At 33.6% G+C, this 16,756-nt stretch overlaps 1 protein-coding gene across 1 annotated transcript in view; it reads left to right on the forward strand.

Annotated features, from left to right (window-relative positions):
• The window catches only part of LOC102804945 (coatomer subunit beta'-like), a 58,418-nt gene extending 43,845 nt beyond the window's left edge, over nucleotides 1-14,573 (forward strand). Inside the window, exons 10-23 of the mRNA XM_085508579.1 lie at nucleotides 186-285; nucleotides 446-545; nucleotides 879-989; nucleotides 2,297-2,382; nucleotides 2,463-2,572; nucleotides 3,305-3,448; nucleotides 3,864-3,994; nucleotides 8,856-9,063; nucleotides 9,347-9,457; nucleotides 9,985-10,199; nucleotides 11,452-11,544; nucleotides 13,024-13,201; nucleotides 13,287-13,352; nucleotides 14,367-14,573. Of these exons, the coding sequence (XP_085364705.1) occupies nucleotides 186-285; nucleotides 446-545; nucleotides 879-989; nucleotides 2,297-2,382; nucleotides 2,463-2,572; nucleotides 3,305-3,448; nucleotides 3,864-3,994; nucleotides 8,856-9,063; nucleotides 9,347-9,457; nucleotides 9,985-10,199; nucleotides 11,452-11,544; nucleotides 13,024-13,201; nucleotides 13,287-13,352; nucleotides 14,367-14,573 (1,860 nt within the window). The remainder of the gene's footprint in view (nucleotides 1-185; nucleotides 286-445; nucleotides 546-878; nucleotides 990-2,296; nucleotides 2,383-2,462; nucleotides 2,573-3,304; nucleotides 3,449-3,863; nucleotides 3,995-8,855; nucleotides 9,064-9,346; nucleotides 9,458-9,984; nucleotides 10,200-11,451; nucleotides 11,545-13,023; nucleotides 13,202-13,286; nucleotides 13,353-14,366) is intronic.
• Nucleotides 14,574-16,756: the final 2,183 nt, after the last annotated feature.

Below are 16,756 nucleotides of genomic sequence, written 5' to 3' on the forward strand. Positions count from 1 at the left end.
GCATGTCTGTCATAGCAATAATGACTCTAACATCCTGACAATAATTAACCCTAAAGTTTGCACATCTTTTTGATTATTATGAGTATAAAAAGTACAAAATTGGTTTATTTTTATTCACTACAGAATTGTGTGTGTACTTGTATTCTTTATGTACTTTGAGTATGTAAAATTAAACGTTTTTTCAGGTTGGCAGTGAAGAGCCAGCAATGTCAATGGACAGTAATGGTAAATTCATATTTGCAAAGCACACTGAAATCCAACAAGCCAATCTGAAAAATCTGCAAGGTATGTTAATCTACATTTGATAATAAGGTTATTTAAATATTTGTTTATTTTGTTTTTGGAAGATGTATTGCAGGATGAAAACAAAAGATTACCTTTGCTCATCACTAGAGGGCAGAATTTCATGTAACTGCAAATTACATAATTATTCTTTGATGAATAGGGCTGGAAATAAATGATGGTGAAAGATTGTCATTACCTGTAAAAGATATTGGAAGCTGTGAAATTTACCCACAATCCATTGCGCATAATCCCAATGGAAGGCAAGTATCAGCAAATATATATATACAAGACCTGTTTTCTAATAATACAATGAGGCAATTCCATGGATTGACATCTTATACTACAACTGCCATAGAACCCTACATACCACTAAATCTGATGCTCTACTATGTTTTAAATTACATGTAACTGTTTATTTAGCATAAATTGTTGTTTTTTACATTCTTCTATTAATGCAATTTGAGGAATATATAAAATAATTGTAACAAGTTTCTACCTCACTTAACTCTAAATTTACAGAATGAAACTATAATTTTGGTGAAAACATAGTTCTGGTGATTTATCACACTTGCTACATTGTTGTGTTGTTTCAGGTTTGTTGTTGTTTGTGGTGATGGTGAATACATTATATACACCGCTATGGCTTTGAGAAATAAAGCATTTGGATCAGCTCAAGAATTTGTCTGGGCACTAGACTCATCAATGTAAGTTGCATGTCTGAACATTTGTCTGGGCACTAGACTCATCAATGTAAGTTGCATGTCTGAACATTTGTCTGGGCACTAGACTCATCAATGTAAGTTGCATGTCTGGTCGTTTGTCTGGGCACGAGACTCATCAATGTAAGTTGCATGTCTGGTCGTTTGTCTGGGCACTAGACTCATCAATGTAAGTTGCATGTCTGGTCGTTTGTCTGGGCACTAGACTCATCAATGTAAGTTGCATGTCTGAGCATTTGTATGGGCACTAGACTCATCAATGTAAGTTGCATGTCTGGTCGTTTGTCTGGGCACGAGACTCATCAATGTAAGTTGCATGTCTGGTCGTTTGTCTGGGCACGAGACTCATCAATGTAAGTTGCATGTCTGAACGTTTGTCTGGGCACGAGACTCATCAATGTAAGTTGCATGTCTGGTCGTTTGTCTGGGCACGAGACTCATCAATGTAAGTTGCATGTCTGGTCGTTTGTCTGGGCACTAGACTCATCAATGTAAGTTGCATGTCTGGTCGTTTGTCTGGGCACTAGACTCATCAATGTAAGTTGCATGTCTGGTCGTTTGTCTGGGCACTAGACTCATCAATGTAAGTTGCATGTCTGAAGGTTTGTCTGGGCACGAGACTCATCAATGTAAGTTGCATGTCTGAACATTTGTCTGGGCACTAGACTCATCAATGTAAGTTGCATGTCTGGTCGTTTGTCTGGGCACTAGACTCATCAATGTAAGTTGCATGTCTGGTCGTTTGTCTGGGCACTAGACTCATCAATGTAAGTTGCATGTTTGGTCGTTTGTCTGTGCACGAGACTCATCAATGTAAGTTGCATGTCTGAACATTTGTCTGGGCACTAGACTCATCAATGTAAGTTGCATGTCTGAACGTTTGTCTGGGCACTAGACTCATCAATGAAAGTTGCATGTCTGAACGTCTGGTCTGCTATTCATATATGGTGACAGTCTGATAAGAATAAATGAATTTGATGGTTTTGTATTTTAACAAATTCTAGCTGGTTTCAAGAATAACAGTTTAGTCTATTTGTTGGAATAGGCACAAAACTTGGGAATTTGTTTACATTTGTAAAACAACAATCAGGAAACATGCAAATTAGGTCTGTCATGTGATTTCAGTTAGCTAATTGTATTGGATGATTGGAATAAAGAAGTAATGGCCTGGTATTGCCACTCACAAATTAGCTGTCACCTGAAGGTTAATTTAGAGGTGTATGTTAGCAAAAACTTTGATTAAACTGATAATATTTGCAATTCTCACAATTCATATGTTTTCATATGCACAGGTATGCTGTAAGACTGAAAGATCACATCAAAATATTCAAGAATTTTAAGGAATTCAAAGATTTGAAGCAATCAATCACACCTGAAGGTATTTTGTGTCTTCTGTTATATTTGTTGTTCCTTCATTCCATCATTCTCCCACTTATCTGTTCAATCATTGTGTTGTAGGCATCTATGGTGGATTTCTATTGGGAGTGAAGACATCTGATGGATTAGCTTTCTATGACTGGGACAGTGTGGACACCCTCATTAGAAGAATAGAGATAACACCCCAATCTGTAAGTATACATTGCATATTTGGCATTCGGTGTTCTATACTTTGAATTCAGTATTCTACATTTGGAATTCAATATTCCATATTTGGAATTCAATATTCCATTTTTTGGCATTCAATATTCCATATTTGGAATTCAGTATTCCATATTTGGAATTCAGTATTCCATATTTGGAATTCAGTATTCCATATTTGGCATTCAATATTCCATATTTGGAATTCAGTATTCCATATTTGGAATTCAGTATTCCGTATTTGGAATTCAATATTCCATTTTTTGGCATTCAATATTCCATATTTGGAATTCAGTATTCCATATTTGGAATTCAGTATTCCATATTTGGCATTCAATATTCCATATTTGGAATTCAGTATTTCATATTTGGAATTCAGTATTCCATATTTGGAATTCAATATTCCATTTTTTGGCATTCAATATTCCATATTTGGAATTCAATATTCCATAGTTGGAATTCAGTATTCCATATTTGGAATTCAATATTCCAGTTTTTGGCATTCAATATTCCATATTTGGAATTCAATATTCCATATTTGGAATTCAGTAATCCATATTTGGAATTCAATATTCCATTTTTTGGCATTCAATATTCCATATTTGGAATTCAGTATTCCATATTTGGAATTCAGTATTCCATATTTGGCATTCAGTATTCCATATTTGGAATTCAGTATTCCATGTTTGGCATTCAGTATTCCACATTTATTTTTATTTCAGATATTCTGGTCTGACAACGGAGAACTAGTGTGTATCACAACTGATGAGTCATTTTTTATTTTAAAATACAATGCTGAGGCTGCTTCCAAAGCACAAGAAACAAATGAAGGAATCACAGAGGATGGTGTTGAAGATGCATTTGAGGTCAGTCAAATTTCTACCAAGGGTTGAAAGCTCACAGCTTCTGTAAAGTTAATACAACGAAAGAATGAATGGTTATTTCAATTTTCAAATTTCAATTATCTTAAATCATTTTAAATTGAACTACGCTTGACGTAACTTTTCATGCTTAATTTTTTTAATTTCCTCGAATTTCATTGTCACATTTGAATTTAAATGACAATATGATTTCAGTTGAAAAAATGAGATCATTATTAAATAACAAATACAACAGCTGTTTTGTAATTTTCAATGAAGAAATTAATGTCCTGCAATACAAGAGTGCACAGTTACCAAGAATTTATAAGTTTAGGTTAGGTTTTGCAAGTATAGTTTTAGCTAGCGTGGTCATGAACTCATTATTGTGTGTAAACTACATTGGAATATTATTTTATTTTAGGTGGTTGGAGAAGTTGAAGAAGTAGTGAAAACTGGTACCTGGGTGGGAGACTGTTTTATCTACACAAACTCTGTAAACAGAATTAATTATTATGTTGGTGGTGAAATAGTTACAATATCACATATGGACAGGTAAGACAAGTGCTTTGCTTCACTGTCATCTTACAGCTGTTCATGATTGTCAGTCGTCATCCGTCCGTCAACAGTTACATTTTCATCTTCTTCTTGAAAACTATCAGATCAAGTTACAAGTGCTTTGATACTTGCTATGGACCTCTGCCAGATTTGTTAAATTTTTGACGATATCTTCAATTCTCAGAGTTTATTTTTCGTGAATATTCTTGTCATTTTGTTAAAAAATGCTGTTTTTGGCTATTTCTGGAAAACTATCAGCTCAATCGCTCAATGTTATATTTAAGTTTGTTGGGTGGACCTCTGTCTGATTTGTTCATTTTGTGCTGATATCGTATATTTTCTATTTTTGGCAAATATTTTTAAAAAGTGTTGGTAAAAAATGATATTTTCAAACTTTTCTTGTACACTGCCAATTATTTTTGTGAATAATTTGTTTGATGAACTTAAGTTGTCAACAGCCAAAACCAAACTACTTTTTGATATGACTGACTTTGTATATATTTGTCTCTGGATCAGAAATGTTCTAATTTATCATTGGCTCTTGTTGTCTTTGATTCTACCTCAATTAAAATGTTGTACTGCTGAGAATTTATTTCCCATATATGCAATGCATTATGGGAGGTAACTTTTCATTATGGTATGCTATTATCACACTGGAAATCGAATATCAGTTCTCATCATTATTGAGCAAATTACAGCAACATCAGGATCCACAACTAAACTCACAATTCCGGTTCTCAACATCATTGAGCAAATTACAGCAACATCAGAATCCACAAACAAACTCACAATCCCAGTTCTCAACATCATTGAGCAAATTCCAGCAACATCAGAATCCACAACTAAACTCACAATCCCAGTTCTCAACATCATTGAGCAAATTACAGCAACATCAGAATCCACAACTAAACTCACAATTCCGGTTCTCAACATCATTGAGCAAATTACAGCAACATCAGAATCCACAAACAAACTCACAATCCCAGTTCTCAACATCATTGAGCAAATTCCAGCAACATCAGAATCCACAAACAAACTCACAATCCCAGTTCTCAACATCATTGAGCAAATTACAGCAACATCAGAATCCACAAACAAACTCACAATTCCGGTTCTCAACATCATTGAGCAAATTACAGCAACATCAGAATCCACAACTAAACTCACAATTCCGGTTCTCAACATCATTGAGCAAATTCCAGCAACATCAGAATCCACAACTAAACTCACAATCCTGGTTCTCAACATCATTGAGCAAATTCCAGCAACATCAGAATCCACAAACAAACTCACAATCCCAGTTCTCAACATCATTGAGCAAATTCCAGCAACATCAGAATCCACAAACAAACTCACAATTCCGGTTCTCAACATCATTGAGCAAATTACAGCAACATCAGAATCCACAACTAAACTCACAATTCCGGTTCTCAACATCATTGAGCAAATTACAGCAACATCAGAATCCACAAACAAACTCACAATCCCAGTTCTCAACATCATTGAGCAAATTCCAGCAACATCAGAATCCACAAACAAACTCACAATCCCAGTTCTCAACATCATTGAGCAAATTACAGCAACATCAGAATCCACAAACAAACTCACAATCCCAGTTCTCAACATCATTGAGCAAATTACAGCAACATCAGAATCCACAACTAAACTCACAATTCCGGTTCTCAACATCATTGAGCAAATTCCAGCAACATCAGAATCCACAACTAAACTCACAATCCTGGTTCTCAACATCATTGAGCAAATTCCAGCAACATCAGAATCCACAAACAAACTCACAATCCCAGTTCTCAACATCATTGAGCAAATTACAGCAACATCAGAATCCACAAACAAACTCACAATCCCAGTTCTCAACATCATTGAGCAAATTCCAGCAACATCAGAATCCACAACTAAACTCACAATCCCAGTTCTCAACATCATTGAGCAAATTACAGCAACATCAGAATCCACAACTAAACTCACAATTCCGGTTCTCAACATCATTGAGCAAATTCCAGCAACATCAGAATCCACAAACAAACTCACAATTCCGGTTTTCAACATCATTGAGCAAATTCCAGCAACATCAGAATCCACAAACAAACTCACAATCCCAGTTCTCAACATCATTGAGCAAATTCCAGCAACATCAGAATCCACAAACAAACTCACAATCCCAGTTCTCAACATCATTGAGCAAATTCCAGCAACATCAGAATCCACAAACAAACTCACAATCCCAGTTCTCAACATCATTGAGCAAATTCCAGCAACATCAGAATCCACAAACAAACTCACAATCCCAGTTCTCAACATCATTGAGCAAATTCCAGCAACATCAGAATCCACAAACAAACTCACAATCCCAGTTCTCAACATCATTGAGCAAATTCCAGCAACATCAGAATCCACAAACAAACTCACAATCCCAGTTCTCAACATCATTGAGCAAATTCCAGCAACATCAGAATCCACAAACAAACTCACAATCCCAGTTCTCAACATCATTGAGCAAATTCCAGCAACATCAGAATCCACAAACAAACTGACAATCCCAGTTCTCAACATCATTGAGCAAATTCCAGCAACATCAGAATCCACAACTAAACTCACAATCCTGGTTCTCAACATCATTGAGCAAATTCCAGCAACATCAGAATCCACAAACAAACTCACAATCCCAGTTCTCAACATCATTGAGCAAATTCCAGCAACATCAGAATCCACAAACAAACTCACAATCCCAGTTCTCAACATCATTGAGCAAATTCCAGCAACATCAGAATCCACAAACAAACTGACAATCCCAGTTCTCAACATCATTGAGCAAATTCCAGCAACATCAGAATCCACAACTAAACTCACAATCCTGGTTCTCAACATCATTGAGCAAATTCCAGCAACATCAGAATCCACAAACAAACTCACAATCCCAGTTCTCAACATCATTGAGCAAATTCCAGCAACATCAGAATCCACAACTAAACTCACAATCCTGGTTCTCAACATCATTGAGCAAATTCCAGCAACATCAGAATCCACAAACAAACTCACAATATCAGTTCTCAACATCATTGAGCAAATTCCAGCAACATCAGAATCCACAACTAAACTCACAATCCTGGTTCTCAACATCATTGAGCAAATTCCAGCAACATCAGAATCCACAAACAAACTCACAATATCAGTTCTCAACATCATTGAGCAAATTCCAGCAACATCAGAATCCACAACTAAACTCACAATCCTGGTTCTCAACATCATTGAGCAAATTCCAGCAACATCAGAATCCACAACTAAACTCACAATATCAGTTCTCAACATCATTGAGCAAATTACAGCAACATCAGAATCCACAAACAAACTCACAATCCCAGTTCTCAACATCATTGAGCAAATTCCAGCAACATCAGAATCCACAAACAAACTCACAATTCCGGTTCTCAACATCATTGAGCAAATTACAGCAACATCAGAATCCACAACTAAACTCACAATCCCAGTTCTCAACATCATTGAGCAAATTACAGCAACATCAGAATCCACAAACAAACTCACAATCCCAGTTCTCAACATCATTGAGCAAATTACAGCAACATCAGAATCCACAACTAAACTCACAATCCCCGTTCTCAACATCATTGAGCAAATTCTAGCAACATCAGAATCTACAAACAAACTCACAATTCTGGAAAACAAAGGAGACAAACACAGTCACAGACATAGATGCATGGTCCTCTTGGAAACCAACCAAGACATGATGTCAAATGTTTTGAAAAGAGTGAGAACATCCTGCTTCGCTGCAGTACCTGCCACATAACCTTCCTTGCGTTATATATCTCAAAACCATTAAATTAAATGTAAATTTTTGATTTGATTTAACAATATTAATTTTCATGTTAATAATTGCATCCCAATGCTGAAATGCAAATTTGTTATGACACATCAGACATTTGTCTCCTGAACCATTGTTCAATTTAATTTTTAATATGTTACCGTACTCAATCGCGTTAGCATCCAGGGGCCTCAACTCAGAAAATCACGATTTTTTAGGGGTGGGCACCCCCCTCGAAAAAGAGTGCAAATGAAAATTTTGATTCATCAAGTGACAGATTACCTTTTTGAGGGAAAATCAAATTACGAAACTCTCGATGAAAATCACTTTCTGCCATGATGCATTTGCAGATTTGACCTGCAGCAGCGTCCTTTGACCTAATGGGTCAAGTTGGTTATTGACCAATCAGAATGCTGTGTTGTACTGGCGCAATTCTTCAGAAATTCCTGAAGACTTTCCGGTAACGCAATGCAGAAGTGAATTATCGATGTCAAAGTATGATCTGTTGGAATTGATTTCAGCGCATTCACAACATGTTCACAGCTGTCGATATCCTCGCTGTATCATATAAAAATGATTATCAAGATTCGTTACCCAAGACTAAGTTTTAAATCAGTTGCATTTTGAAGGGGTGGGCGCTTTGCCGAATGTGCCCCTAAATATAAAAATTGCACAAAAATGGGGGGTGGGCGCTTGCCCAGGCATGGGAGCTAACGCGGTCGAGTACGGTTAATAACATTAACCTTTTAAGATGACTCGTTATCGTTACACGTCAATTCAACCTGGACCACCTTAAAGTTGTAGTGTTGATAAAACTTAGTTGAATGTCCTTTCTATTTTAAGTAACTAGGCCAAAATTAAAATCTGGTAGTTACAACATTCGCAAGCCATACTGATTGGAAGCTGACATATTGTGCTACTAAGTCTTATTGTCTTCATCATGCATTGCAATTGAAATTCATTCTTTGGTGTGCACTAAACATAACATTGATGAGCTTTCTTTTTCTTCTTTTTCTCCAGAGTGATGTACATATTAGGTTATATCCCACGTGATAACCGTCTATATCTCGGTGATAAAGAACTCAATGTTGTGAGTTACTCGTTGTTATTATCGGTGTTAGAATACCAAACTGCTGTCATGAGGAGAGATTTTGAAACCGCTGATAAAGTTTTACCCACAGTTCCACGAGAACAGAGGACAAGAGTTGCACACTTCTTAGAAAAACAGGTAAGACAATGTTTCCAGATCAATAGGGTCACAGCAAAATGTTTTATTAATCAGTTAATATGAGATTACAAGATACATCTGCATCTGAAATGTACACACTATTTTGTCTGCAGATCTTTCTTATCCGGTGATATGATTGAATATTTATGTTACTGATTTAGTGAGTTGCATGGGTTTTCGCAGATGCATAAATGTACTACTTTACAGTTATTCTAAAATAAAATATTATTTTTAATTCAAAAATTCTTTGAAAATAATAATTATTTTGTAATTTCATTGCAAGGACTTCAAATCGCAAGCATTGGCTGTTACCATGGATATGGATCATAAATTTGAATTAGCCATGCAGCTAAAGGATATCAAAATAGCTTATCAGGTTGCCAAGACGATAGAGGTTTGTGGGGTTATTTATAATTTCTTACTAATGAACTACCGGTAATGTTTTTCTGTAAACCTGTATAATAAGAAAATATGTGTATAAAAACAAAAGAAACTATGATTTTAACACATGAGGGTGCTACACATTGCATTGCATTCTTTGGAGTAATAGCAATAACATGATTAGTTTTGATTGTTAATTTAGTTAGTCATTATACATTATTAAGTCAAAAAAATATATATTCACTGTTGGTGAAAAGGATTCACCATTAAAGTATGCTGCTATGGTGTGTGATAAATAACAATACTTTGTGACCTAATTAATATGCAAATCTGTAATATCTCAATCACTGTTGTAAGTAGGAGCAACCAGTGTCATAATGATAGCATTGGACAAGAGATTTGACAAACATAATATGTTTACATAATAAATAGTCATATATATTGTACAAATAAAAAATTCTGTGGAAATCTTTCACATAACAGCTATTTTGCCAAATATTTTGTTTCCATCACCATTTACATTTATGTTTATGTTTACAGAGTGAAGAGAAATGGAAACAATTGTCAGAGTTGGCGACGTCTAAATGTGAATTTAAACTAGCAGCTGAATGTTTACATAATGCACAGGATTATGGTGGACTGTTGCTATTAGCAACATGTACTGGAGATGAAACTATGGTAGAAAATATTGCGCAATCGTCAGATGAAAGCAATAAAAGCAATATTTCATTTGTATCAAATTTGCTGCTTGGGAGGTAAGACTGTCATTTCTATACTTTATGTAATCTTATCCTCGGGGGCGGAGCTATGCGGAATTTGAGTAAACAACAGGAACTCAACTTTGATGTAATCCTGAACAATCAAATTTATATGCGTTACACACGCAGGCATAATCTTGTCTCAACAATCATCCCAAAGTACCGTTTTCGGCTTTTGTTTTCACCGTGATGGTTGCCATGCAGTGAAAATGCTCGGATGTCCACCCCTGAGAATTCAAGAATAGGCCATATGAGTTATAGCATGAAAGCGCCCTCTACAAGAAATGGTTGTTAAGATAAAGGGAATTACTTGTTGTGAGAAATGTAGTATTCAGTCAGCCAAACATAAATGTGTGGATTACTGACATTTGTAAATAGATGATTCACAAGTTCAAGTGCATGCACGTGGTATGTTATCTATACATTGTAGAGCATTCACCGTTCACTGCGTTATAGTGACGTCCAAAACATTGTGTGGGATTTGACAAATGTGAAAGTCATTCACCTGTCCACATAAAGTTTGACATGTTGGAATTTTAATCTATGATTGCACTTGCACAGTCTACTGGCTGTCTGTATATAACTTTGATTTTTTACAAAGTAGTTCACTTCATACACAATTGCAGCAACAAGATACAAGTTAGTCCAGTGCTTAAAGTTCAATCAGGACGCCATTTCAGTTTTAAAATGTTTAAAACTTTATTTACATTAACATAGATGTTTTATACAACCTTGGTGGAAGGGTACTGTATAAATTGAATTAGCTAACGCACTATATTTATGCAATGGGAAAAAAATAACTAAAAATGTCAATTACAGTTACGCATCACCATTTTGATGTCTGTTGCTAAACATATATAATAATATATTAAGAGATAAAATATACACTGTAACGTTGGTATTTTACGATTTGATCCAATTTTCAGTAATTTTACATAAAGTGGTTAAAACTTGTCATTTTAACACACGTTTCTCTGATAAAGCTCACATTATTTGTTTGAATGCAGTATAATGCTGGCATTTGGTTGCCCCATTACATTTTTCACTCAGTGAACCAAATATTTTCTGCAATAATAGAATACATCACTATGACCACAAATAATCCCCATAATTGTGAATCGCTACTAGTGATGGACTGACTGGGTAATACAGAATGGGGAGTCAAATATCTCAAATTTTCAGTAGAATTTGAATATATAATTATTTTCAAGATTTCACAAGTTTTAATTTTGTGTATTTTTGTTTTCAGAGTTGAGGAATGTATTGATATCTTAGTTAAAACCGGCCGTGTTCCTGAAGCGGCTTTCTTTGCAAGAACATACATGCCAAGCAAGATGGCTCAGTAAGTGAATTGTATTTGTGTCATGATTTGAAGACAATGTATTTTCAGTTTCTGTATCTGACATACAAATCACAATTCTCTATTTTCTGTCACTCACTGTTCATGCAAAAAGTGGACAAAGTGAGAGAAAAATTAGTGACTTTAGCATAATAGACCATTTTCCGTTCACTGCGAGAATCACGCGTTATGCATGAAATCGAATGTAAAAACAAGACAAACAAAGGTCATAGCATTGTAGTGGCGTCAAACATCGCATGGGATTCCACAAACACGAAAAGATTTTGGGGGACATTTCCATGCTTAATAATGTGCTGTATACATTTGATGATAGACAATTTTGATTAAGTTAGGGTATTTGAAAGCATTCTTTTGTCGATGTGAGCTACGAAATATAGAAATTCAAGTTCAAAATCAAATCGTTCAATTTTTGCTGCAGACGTTCGACGCCCGTCTTTCATGCATCTCGCGAAATCCACAACATGCTGATGGAGTGGGAGTGTTCCATTTGTATCTAGGGCCACTCTCGCCTTTTAATAATGATTATCAAGGCAGTTCGGTGAAAAGGCAATGTTGATTACTTTGGAAAGAGAGCAGAGAAACAAAGAAAATATTCCAAAAATAAAGATTCCAAAGCCACTCCGGTAGAATTGAACATCAAAATTGAGTCTTGATCAGTGGCTGGGCTCAATCTATATCTTGATCTGTCTGTGATTGAAAGACCGTGCACAAACAAATATGTTTGTGACATGTATAAATAATTTATTGAGCTTCAAAATAAAACAAAGTGTCAAATTTAAAAGCCATAAATGTTTGGTGCCCGGTCAATGAACAGTTTGAAAATCATGATTCACAAAAGACATTCTGTACTGAAATCATCGACCTTATTCTGGTTTACCTCATTTTCTCAACTTGCAAAGAAAATGAATCACTGTGTACTGTGTAATGTATCTCGATCAAATCCTACCCTTATAATGATTTACTTCAGTGAATAATTTTGAAGCCTGTTGTGGCACAATAACACTTCATAGATTGACATCAGGGATTGGATGATGCGACAACCCTTCAATTTGTGTCAAGTGCGCTTTGTTATAACATCATTGATTGGCTGAAAGTCACCTGATAGAAGCTCAACCCGGGTCACAAAACCATATTTGTCTGTATTATCTAAAAAAAATTAAAAGCATGTCACTGTATCATTTTTCAATAGGACGACAAGGAAATCTTTTTTTTTGTGTTGGCCTTATTTTTTATGTGTGCAGGTAGTTGACAGAAGCTGTAAACGAAGCTGACTGTAACGACTGATATCAATTACATTACTATCAAAATCAAAAATAAGATGACATGTGTTGTCAAATATGACACAAAAATGAACAACAAATTTCTCTAACTTTCAAAATGGTTTCTTGAATCTATTTGTGTTTCCATGAAACAATACAGAAACATTTTCCTTGAATGATTATTTTTCTGTTCTCTTCAAAGAATTGTTAGTTTGTGGAAAGAGAATTTAGGTAAATTTGATAAGAAGAAATCGGAAGCCCTTGCCGATCCAGAAAAATATGAAAACCTGTTTGTTGGTTTGAAAGAAGCATACTATGGTGAAAAGTTTGTCAAGAAAACTGAGAAGAAATATTTGGCATCAGAATACCCAAATGTAATGGTGAGTTGATTACAATGAATATTGTTTGCTGCATAGCAATGGGACACTTCACGTTTTCAGTATTAAATTTTCTTTTGATTATTAGGTGCCATGTGAGCGTAATATTATGTCGGAGTTACAGCAAGCTTTGGAAGATGGGTTAGTGAGCATTGTGAGTACTCATCAGTGTTGTTATTAGTGTTAGTGTGTTTGTTATTGCATTGCTATTAGTGTTTGTGTGCTTGTTATTGCATTGATATTAGTGTTTGTGTGTTTGTTATTGCATTGCTATTCAATAAAATATAAGTACAACAAACTAGACATCTCTTTAGAAGTATTGTAATATTTTACTAACTCAATCCTGAAAATAAACATGGTATCTCATTGAAACCATGGTATCCTCTGATTTTTACATTTCTGTTCATCTAAATATAATGTACAGAACTAAGTCAGTTCACACTTTAAATTCTCATAATTCTTATTAGTTTATTTTCCTGTACTACTGACTATAATGAGCAAATAATACACACTTTTAGTCAATTTCAGCAGACATTTATGTTTCAATACTACTTGGAATATTTAAAATACAAACAAAATACTAATAAAGAATGGTTATTGAATACACTGGATAATGTTTGCAATCCATTATGCTAACCACTCTTATAAGATTGTGAATTAAATGGTGTTGTCAAGTCAAAAACAGAAAAAAAAGTGTTTCACAAAGTCGCAAGTCATCTTGATAACAATCTTACTTTAATTTACATATTCAATGTACCATGGTAAAGAGGTCAAAAAAATTAAATAACAATTACCATACTCAGTTCAGAGAAAATAGATCAATAAAATACTGAGTAATTAGTATATTTTGTCTGTTTTAGGGCATTTTACCAATATATTTCAATATCTCTCTCTATATTTTTAGTGGGTTTTTAATGAGGAAATGTGTTTTCATTGTTTCTATGGAAACTGCTGCTAAAATAGCATTTTATCATATTTTTTTTATCTTTTGGCAAACATCAGATTAACAGTAAACAAAAAACATACTATTGACTAATACTACAACAAATAATTGTAGACAGATTTTGCAATAAAATATTGTCACTGTTATATGCGCTAAAATATGTGAACAAACTTTGGAGTAGCATTTTATCTTAACAATATCATCTATTTTATGTCTTCCTCATAGGATGAAGAAACAAAGGATGTGAAGGTCACCATGGTAACAAAAGAACCATCTCCAGTCAGTGAAAACATGCAGAATGATGAAGAATCCAGGGAAACAAAACCTAGATCTGACACTGATGTTTCGTTAGATTTGGATATGGATAATGTGAATTATGATGATATCACAGATATTGATTTTAATATTGATGATGACATCCTAACTGATTGATATATGAATATTTTATTATAAATATTATGAAATGAAAAATCTAATTTCATTATTCAAATAAGATGAACTAATTTTAGTGAAAAACTCTTGAAAGTGGTTATGTATTGATAGAATGTTATATTAGTAATCATAAAATTATGAAAACAAATTATAAGATAAATATTTTAAAATGATATCACCAGGGAATAAATTCGTGAATATTTTAATTTATCAATGAATTTACATTTATAAAGTTGCTATTGATGATACTTTTGTCACATTTCTGTAAAATCTTTAATCAGTATTTGAATATTTTATATGAATCCTTAAGTGAAACAAACTGATACTTTTAAATATGTCTATCAATATTTTGTGAATTATAGGTTAGTGCTCGTTGCACCACACATGTTCGAGATATGGGTCTCATACAAACCAAGCTGACGACTTTGATTGTTGAGCAGATCAACAAATACAAATTGAGATATTACCAAGTTTTAAAAAAAGTATTTTTTCGGTGATTGGAAATTTGAAGTTATTAAAGGAATATCACTGGCGGTAATTAGTGCAATTCATGCCCAGGTTCTAAAGTGCCCAAAACTCATACTCCATTAAAAGAGTGCATTAGATTGTGAAATAATCAACGCTTCTCAACACAAATGTCGCACATGCATGACACAACGACCACCGCCCTCTAAGTTAGCATGTCAGTGCAATAATAATTACATAATGAAATAACAAATGATCACACTGTTTATCATCTTTTGTTGTCATGGCTGTACATGATGCAAGTTCCATACAACATGTATGCATATAATTAAATGTATTATACATACCCCTAAATTTAACAAAATAATTTTAATTATCATGCATTATATGTATTTGAAATCCGTGATTTGTACATTGCGTTTGAGATTGTAAGTATACAAATATTTGAAATTGTAATATATTTTATATTGAAAATAAAAAATCATATTTTAAATGTTATGCTAATTATTACTATTATGTTTATTAAAGAGACTGTGATGTCTGTGTGTTTTTGTGTTAGTCTGTTATCAATGTTATTCTGATTTGTATCGTTTTTTTGTAAGATGATTTTTTTATTTACCTCGAACACTTTTTTTTAAACTATAAAAGACGTGCAGCAGTTTAATTAAATGATTCATGTTTTCATTCATAGTTGTCCGGGTAACTCGTATAAAAAGATAATTTTCCTGCACATTGAACAACAAAATTGCATATTGAACAACAATATTGCATATTAAACAACAATATTGCATATTAAACAACAATATTGCATATTGAACAACAATATTGCATATTAAACAACAATATTGCATATTGAATAACAATATTGCATATTGAACAACAAAATTGCATATTGAAAACAAAATTGCGTATTGAACAACAAAATTGCATATTGAACAACAAAATTGCATATTGAACAAGAAAATTGTATATTGAACAACAAAATTGCGTATTGAACAACAATATTGCATATTGAACAACAATATTGCATATTAAACAACAAAATTGCATATTAAACAGCAAAATTGCGTATTGAACAACAATATTGCATATTGAAATCAAAATTGCATATTGAACAACAAAATTGCATATTGAACAACAATATTGCATATTGAACAACAAAATTGCATATTGAACAACAAAATTGCATATTGAACAAGAAAATTGCATATTGAACAAGAAAATTGCGTATTGAAAACAAAATTGCATATTGAAAACAAAATTGCGTATTGAACAACAATATTGCATATTGAACAACAATATTGCATATTAAACAACAAAATTGCATATTGAAAACAAAATTGCATATTAAACAACAAAATTGTGTATTGAACAACAATATTGCATATTGAAATCAAAATTGCATATCGAACAACAATATTGCATATTGAACAAAATTGCATATAGAACAACAAAATTGCGTATTGAACAACAATATTGCATATTGAACAACAAAGTTGCATATTGAACAACAATATTGCATATTGAACAAAATTGCATATAGAACAACAAAATTGCGTATTGAACAACAAAATTGCATATCGAACAACAATATTGCATATTGAACAACAAAATTGCGTATTGAACAACAATATTGCATATTGAACAACAAAATTGCATATTGAACAACAATATTGCGTATTGAACAACAAAATTGCGTATTGAACAACAATATTGCA

The sequence above is a fragment of the Saccoglossus kowalevskii genome, chromosome 15 (genome assembly GCF_978046115.1).
Source record: "Saccoglossus kowalevskii chromosome 15, keSacKowa6.1, whole genome shotgun sequence".
Classification (NCBI taxonomy): Eukaryota; Metazoa; Hemichordata; class Enteropneusta; family Harrimaniidae; genus Saccoglossus; species Saccoglossus kowalevskii.